We start from the raw sequence: 8,698 nt of genomic DNA on the forward strand, positions 1-8,698 counted from the left end.
GCGAGCAACGACCGCCATCTTGAGAACTCGCTTGAGAGTCAATTGCATTCCATTAAATGAGATGGGGTTAGGCATACACATGGATATGTAATACACGTATGCTGCAAGAAGCAAAAGAAAACTACATTTTATTTGTAGGAACAGTCTAGACGGGGGAGGGAGTAGAGGGATCCGTGGGGGAGGGGGTGTTATACTGTATAACAGTACATGTACATTTGAATATTAACTTGACATCAAGGGACTAGACTGCCGACACAGTTGGACAGCTCCTCACCTGATCAGCGTGACAATGGTATTATTTGGGCACAATAAATCTGATTATTTATATTCGTTTATCGGCTAGTCATTGTTATTGTTACGTTATAATACGGAATAGTTGTTAATCGCTGCCCGCGTGTTATCCGCCAAGCTTCGATCTTCACAAATGTCTTCAGCACAAACATTGGTAGTGACGTAGGTTTGGGTTTAATACTTACATCATTAGGCATGGTATTTGTATTTCGATGACATCATTTTACGTACTTAAACCTAATACGGGTTTTAAAGGAAAACGCCATCAGTCGACCTACTACGGCTATCGGCAGTATTGTGATGATGATGATGATGTCACAATGTAATTAGCACAATGACACCAGAACGATGTAAAATAAACTTAAAGTTAAAATTACAAGATTTTTGTAGCCAATTGAAGACTTACCATTAATACGCTTTATGGCAAATAAAACATCCAAAATCCAACTTTATTTGCGATTTGACTTCTGTGTAAAATCATAGTTATACGACATTAAACATTATTTTATTGATAATTCAAACATTATTTTGTTTTGGTCATGTGTTTTTCCTGCTAAACTTTAACACTTTTCCAGCACTTTTTTTTTCAATTTTTGAGGTGCATTTTGTGTCCAAACTTTTAACGAAATGAAGCACTTATTCTATCTTTAACGTGATTAGATTAGCACTAGATTGAGATTTATTTTATTGATATAAATTGCAATATTTCAAATATTTTATCCCAAAAAAATGATTTGGAAACCAGTACATAGAACTCCCTCTCCTTGTGTTTATACATTTTTAGAATAGCTGTTTAGAAGTGCTGACAGATTCACGTATATCCATACATGTATGTGTGGGAAAAAAAGAAAGGGGTTCAAGGGTCTGGAAAGGGTGATGCTGGGGGCATTTCTTCGTCTCAGGAACAAATGTTGATTGCATGGTAACATACAATGTATGGTGACAGCGCCAATAGGGCTGCCCATGTTATGGAAAGTAGTACTTATACAAACAATACAGCGGATACAAATATAAACTGACATTATAAAGCCATAGATATGAGACTTAGATACAGTACAATAAAATACAACTACCATTGTCGTTTTAAATTACCAATTAGGAAAACTTAATAATCCACATGGTGAAATGCTTTGATTTTTTTATTGACAGGGTCACATGAAAATCTAGGTTAGGTAGCCTAGCATTATAAATACGTCTGAACCGGAAGCAAATGTATTGATTTTTACAAACGGATCACTGATTACCGGAAGTAGCCTAGTCTTACTTGCCATCTATTGTGTATAAACTTTATATACCTGTATCTATTGTTACAGACGTGTGCCGTATTGTATTATATAGGTCAATAGTAATAATAGTATTATACACCTTGAGCAAGAACTCGAACGCTTTGGCTGTACTTTGACAATAGGTTCACATAATGCAAATGAATTTGCCTTTACTTTTTTTGCAAAAAAAAAAAAAAAAAATACAAACATCTGCCATAATAATGAAACCGGACTTCAAACTCTAAATCGATTAAAAGTAGGCTAATATGAACAAAAATTAGATTTACATAAAGACTCATGTAAATTATGACAAGTGAGGATCAGACGAAATCGACGACACCCGCCATACAAATTTAGGTCAAATCGGCGGCCCCCGCCATACAAATCTAGGTCAAATCGACGACACCCGCCATACAAATTTGGGTTAAATCGACGACACACGCCATACAAATCTAGGTCAAATCGACGGTACCCGACATACAAATCTAGGTCAAATCGACGACACTCGTCATACAAGACACTTGGCCCTATTTGCTCTGAATGACATGAGACGGTCCTCGCGTATGTTGTTCAGTGAGGTATTCACCAACTACTACAAGGAGACCGCCGCTTTAAAATGACCTAGGCTATTTATTGGACGACAAACCCAACAAACAAACAAAACAATAGGTTGGCATTGTGATTATTTCTGATATTGGTTAAACTTCAGATTAAATGAAATGTTCAGATAACTGGTGGGAAATATAATAGGTATTATAGAGTAAGACCAATGGGCAGTTAACTCGGACTGTCAAAATTACAGCAATTACAGTATAATACATATATGTACGTGTATAATTAAGCTAAGAGAGAAACATCGCAGATTTATTCACACTATAGAAAATAATATGGAGACAGAAAAATCCAAAGAAAACCACTAATATTTACAGCTATCAACAAACAGCTACAGCGGAAGGGCAGGACGGCACCATAAGATAAGTACAAGTGACTGAGGACAAGGGTAGATAACTCTAAGCGCTAAACCTGTAAATTAAAAAAAAAATACATAGAAGTCTATATACATGTACTTAATAATACAGTCAAATATGACACTATTATCAGTTTATTGAGAAAAGGGGAAACAAAAATACAGAAATGTTGTGAATGATTTAGATGATGGACTTGTTAGATATCCGTAAGATAAACTACAATATATGTTTTGAACATAGATTATTCGCCTCGGGAACTAGACCGATGAGCGGAGATACAATCTTACAGTAATGTAAATAAAAACCACGACCCACTTAACAACAAATTTAAAGTCGCTCTCCCTTATACACGTCCGGGTTATGTCGTTAAAGTGGAACTAATGAATACGTGTCATTGTAAAGAAACACTATGCCTGCGTCACTGTCGCTTCCGCTTTACCATAATTGTCTACTTAAAGTACATAAACTTTTCAGGTCCAAACGACACATAAACGAGAGGATTTATATACATATTGTAACAATGAGACTAAAGTATTCAACTTCAAAAACAAAAAATATATATATAAAATAAAATTAAAATTTTTAAAAATAAAACTCGTGTTGAAAGCTATATTGAATCAATACTCTAAATATACACATACAAAGTGTTGGTATAATTATTTTTGAGTATATGGATAGTTTACGTAATTTATGCAGTGATACCAAACAGTGAGACAGCCAGCAGTACACTATAAACTTTGAAATTTCAAAACTAATTTTCTTGTCCTATTGGAGAAAAACTTACTGTATAAATATATAGGTGACATATACAGTCAAATATTAAACATTTCATTAAAAATGATTGCTTCAATTACACACCATAAACTAATCTATGTATACATAATTGTATTAGGTTACTAAATAAGTTTCACTATTAAGAACGTACATGTATGGCTAATATATAGGGTCGTAGACTGCCATCTCGACCCCCCTGCTTATTTTACCCAATTATTTATTTATTAAAACACAAATAAACATTATTCATAAACGCAAACTGTATCCTCCCTCCACATATACGTACATATATATATATATATATATATATATATCCGACTGTAAGTCTTATTCCTTATCAACTTTATACAAATTTAATTAAGTACAGAAATACATTTTGTATCATCCGGTTATGTAACTCATAAACAGAAAAATAAATCGTAATTAGATCAAAACACTAGCCTCTTTTTGATATATAAATAATGATATAGTATCTTATACATTGCTACGTACATGTATAGGTATATATACATATTGCATACGAATTCCATTTAATATAAGTTACATTCAAATAAGTTTAAGCTTTTGTAGCAGTCCCTAAACAGTTAAAGCCCCCCGAAGGTTAAATACCCTATATATTTGTATAGAGTATAATCTCAGGCGTCGACGGTAGAGACACTATTAATCGCCGAGGTAAGTGGCAGAGAATGCTTAAAAGTATCAAAGTACATAAAACCTTAAGGGGACATATCTTGATGTGTTGATTGATTTCATTTAAGGCGTTACAGTACGTCTATAGTATACATGTGGGAATGAGCATAATGATTCATTCTTTGGAATCAAAGCTTGATCTCCATAACGAAACCTCAGGATTTTTATGATGCTTTGTATTCTGGATAAATCTTTCTTATCCTTGAACTCTGGGAAAGGTTCCCCTAACAACCCCTCCTGCTTTGAATATTAAAATGAATCATTTCGATCTTGAGACAGGTGTTTCAGGGTAAAGATAACAGGTCTCGTAAATTCAAGTGGCAGAAATAGCTCAGCACACAATTCACAATTCCGTGTTAAGATGAAACATATATACCACTTTTTCATACAATAAAACAAAAAACAAAAAATAACAAAACAAAACAAAACAAAAATAAGATAAATAAAGTTTTACAATTGTTACAGTTGAAACAACATTCGGAAGTAGAGAGATTTTCTTTGACATGTTTCAATATCAAGACCTTCCTCTCCATTCGCCGTCTATTTCATTCCCCACGTCACGCAAGAATGTTTCTCTGATCTGTAGCTGATTTTGACAAAGTTTTTACTAAATTTTACCTATTTCTATATTCAAAATGGAGAGACAAAACGATGACCAATGATTTTTACAATATACGTGCAGGTAGAATTATTATCGGACGGAGATATCTACCGCGCTGGATTGATGTTGTCAGTGGATCCAGTCTAAATCCAAACAGATTGGTGATACAGCCGTACAGATCGAACATAACTGATTGCCAGGACTCGCTCTATCCTTTTGGCAACTGGGGTCATGACATAGGTCTTCGACTTTTCGTACACGTGACAAAATTGAGTTTGGATGTGATGGTCACATTAAAATTCACAATTTTCAAACATCATCCAACACTGATGTGATGTTAGCATGAGGTACTAATGTTTGGGTGTTTATCTAATTAGTATGTACGACAGTTATTTTCTATACCTCCTTCAACTCAAATGTGTTGGTGCGGTTATAATCGGTGGTGTATTATCAAAATACAAGCATACATCAATTCAAGATATACAGAACTCTTTTTTAAATATTAATAATTCGAAATGAGATTTAAGTATCTTTGAAGTACTGACTCATAATTACAGGTATATGTCTACTCATATCATGATATGAGTACGTGTGCCTTCGGCCCCCTGCAGGTAAATGTGCATGTAGTTACATGTATAAAACACAAGAACTATGTATGTATACATATGTGTACATGTACCTGCTGTGCACATAGCATGATTCGTATCAGACGACTCGATCTTGTGTCTTGTTTTGCTGTTGTTGACTGCGATGTCGTGAGATCGTAAGGAAGTCAGGCCGCGACAAATCGAGGTCTTTTGAAATGAAACTTTCTCCTTCTTGCATTAGGTTCAGCACTGAAAGCGATATGCAGGGAAGTAAACTGTAAATGGCTGACTAAGGTGACAGTATAAGGGGCCGGGCGACGTCATGGCAATGTGCATGCGACATGACATTCCAGTGACGTAATAAGGGGCCGGGAAATGTCATGGCAATGTGCATGCGGCAGGACATTGCCGTGAAAATACACTTTTAAACGCCATACCAGTTTTGCCCATAGACAGTCCTCAAACGACATACACGAAATAGTTCGCGTAAAAGACTTTGACAAAGTCGCATTAATCACGATTGATATCAGTAGGAATCCTGGCCTGTTTCGTATGAATCTAGTTAAAATCTAGCCGGTTATTCTCTCTACGTTACAAGCGACATCGCCTCAGGATGACCTTTTTTATCTCAATATTTCACTTTCAGGTCGAATTGTCAATTTTTCGATGTCATTGATCTCACCAATTCGTCACATCATCCATCTGAAGCTAACCATTTCAGTACAACATGTATATAGTTATATGGACGAAATTACTTAAACAGATTGACATGTTTTGCAAGCTATGCTCTCTATTCATGCTATTTCGCACATACGAAATTCACTTCCAAGATTCTGTAAATAGTAATTTGATTGAAAAATCTAAAAAGGTCATCCTGACGTGACCCCTTGTGAGGACGTTAGATGTTCATGTAACGAAATACCAATGAACATCTATATTTTAATTAGATTGGTTTCATGTACAAAATTAGTACAGTATGTCGTTATACACAGGTTTTAACTTCTACATTCAAATAATGATGCAACATGCCGTATTTTACGTGCAGATAACCATATCAATTTTAGTACGATTTGGAAAAGTTTTTTTTCATGTAAATAGACGGTGAGAAACTTAAGCATAAAACATAGTTGGAAAATCTTACCTGACCATCAACAGCTGCGTCAGAACGCCTGCGCGACTTAGATTTTTTACCGGAACCGGATGGTGTGGTGTCAAAGAGTTCGGCTTCGTCTACGAAATGTTCTCCTTCAACAATTCCCTGAAGATCTGATGAAATGTTTGGAACCGAGGTACGACGAAAACTGTTACTGATGCCTCCAAAAGATGCTCGGCGAGTGGCCGAAACAGCAATGGCCGAAATGGAAGCGCGTCTTGCTGGGGAGAGCAACAGATCCCCGTCTGGTATCAGACGAAGGTTTGGAAAACTTCTTTTTTACCAGAGAGATATCTGCAATAGACATTCGTCTCTTTTCCATTCCCTTCTTAGGGATCATGTCCGGCGCTGGGCCAATAATTGAGTTCCTGCGAGTCATATTCCGGCCGTGTACTTATGTACCAAATGTTTCACATGCTTCTATGATGAATACCATTTTTGTTGATTTTACTTCAATGACACATCATTATACCAAGGTCTGTATTGGACATGCAGCACGTGCTTCACGGGTGTACAAATATATACAGTAATCACTCTTTATATACCTTATTACTCAACACTATGACGTAAGCATCCTTATCAGAAAAAAATATGTTGAGCTATAAAAGTGTGACCATATTTCGTCATATTTTTTTTTTTTTTAAATAGTCGGCAAAGCTCTTCTTTAGTTCAGCTTCAATAACAACCAGAAATCAACATGAAATCACAGGTAGCCATACGTTTGTAATGCTTGCACGTCTACGATACTTCAATAGATGGGCGTTTTGAGGCGTTTATGTAAGCAGGGATGCTCCATTGAAAGTCAGAATTGATTCATTGTTCAAACAAAGATGAAAGACCAAAATTAGCCTATTGTTTCCAAACTACTATAACACCCGTGACAGTAGGTACACCGTTTAATGTGTGTTGTCGTTATCGCTCTCGATTTCCTTTCTGTAATCACAGGTTTTCATAAATGAGGAGATCAATGTCCAGATAATGACGAATACAAATACATGTCCATCCAATATAGTTGGAAAGTATTGATATTCTCTTTAATACAACACCGAAACCAGCACTTATTGTTCAAAGATATCATACTCTATAGTTTTTGCAATTAATCTATTTTAGGTATCTTATTACGGGTCTATATGTCAATGGTTACCATTACATTATATAATTTAAAAATACCCAACTTCATTGTGTATAATTGATGTAAGTTTAGATGTTCCCCATGGGTTGAGTGACGACAAAAACGTTGATTCAACAAACCGAAAAATGTAACATTGCAACTCTTAAATAATCATTCTCCTCATAGAATATGAGCTCTGAACTGTGTCCTACGCCACAGCCAATTTATTGACAACGCTTAACGACGTGTGACAATACAGATTCTAGGGCGTTACCTTGACGAATCCGACATTACTGACCACGGCAGCTCCGGAAGTTAGGGGGCAGTCATATCCAAACAAATTTTGGGATAACACTGATTTCATTCTAGAAAATATGTAGTTTGGATTAACCAATGATAATAATGCTCATTTATATATCCAACTGTTGAAATAATCCCTACTTCGTAGCCATATCACCAACCCACACGCCACCAATTTGCGTATATCTGCTAACACTATTCCATTTAAAGGTTCTTTTCCATGTTACAATGAACACACATCTATAAATCCTGGAGGAATCAAAGTGAGTTTGAAATGCAGCGAAATTCGATTATTTGCATATGTTTTTCTCCTGTTACAATTTATGAAAGCATGCAAATAACCGATATGCAAATGTGTGGATCCCTCTGTACATACAATGTCAGCGTGATAATATCCGATATATCTATTTTCCTTCCACTGTTGATAAATCGGTATCAAACATCATGATCAAGTTTCCTGTATGTCCGCCATGATCCCGTATGATTTGATATTCCCATGGTGTTATGATATATTTGTTTCATTGAATCCTTTTTAACATGATCCTCTTTGCCTCTGTTGTATTTACTGTTTAAAAGTGACGTTTTGAATATAATCCCTCTATATTGAATACATTATGTGTGTACCGGACAATTCAGAATGTTTTATAGTATCGTCAGCAACATTAGCCTGTCCAGTATGGTTTCACTTCGTCAGAATCAGTATACGTTCCCAAAGAGAAAACAACTTACACATCTGTACCATCCATCGCCATGCGTTCACCACTTCTCGTTGGTTAAACAAAACAACACTTTATAATAACACTATGTTGATAGGTGATATTTCTCGCTATACCTGACGTATGTTGTGGTGAGGGAGATCGTGTCTCCCAGATCGTGAATTACAAAATCACAGTAATCAGGAACGACAACACCTATTGTCAGGGATAATTAATGTCTAATCTCCCCTCCGGATATTTCT

The 8,698-nt window shown here is 35.7% G+C and overlaps 1 protein-coding gene across 1 annotated transcript in view; it reads right to left on the reverse strand.

Moving 5' to 3' along the window:
- Positions 1-8,492, reverse strand: part of LOC117317010 (FK506-binding protein 5-like) — a 28,679-nt gene extending 20,187 nt beyond the window's left edge. The window contains exons 1-2 of the mRNA XM_033871787.1: positions 8,470-8,492; positions 6,318-6,603 (exon numbers count right to left, since the gene is read on the reverse strand). Coding sequence (XP_033727678.1) covers positions 6,318-6,603; positions 8,470-8,492 — 309 coding nt within the window. The remainder of the gene's footprint in view (positions 1-6,317; positions 6,604-8,469) is intronic.
- Between the last annotated feature and the right edge of the window lie 206 nt (positions 8,493-8,698).

This window comes from Pecten maximus, chromosome 18 (genome assembly GCF_902652985.1).
Source record: "Pecten maximus chromosome 18, xPecMax1.1, whole genome shotgun sequence".
Lineage (NCBI taxonomy): Eukaryota > Metazoa > Mollusca > Bivalvia > Pectinida > Pectinidae > Pecten > Pecten maximus.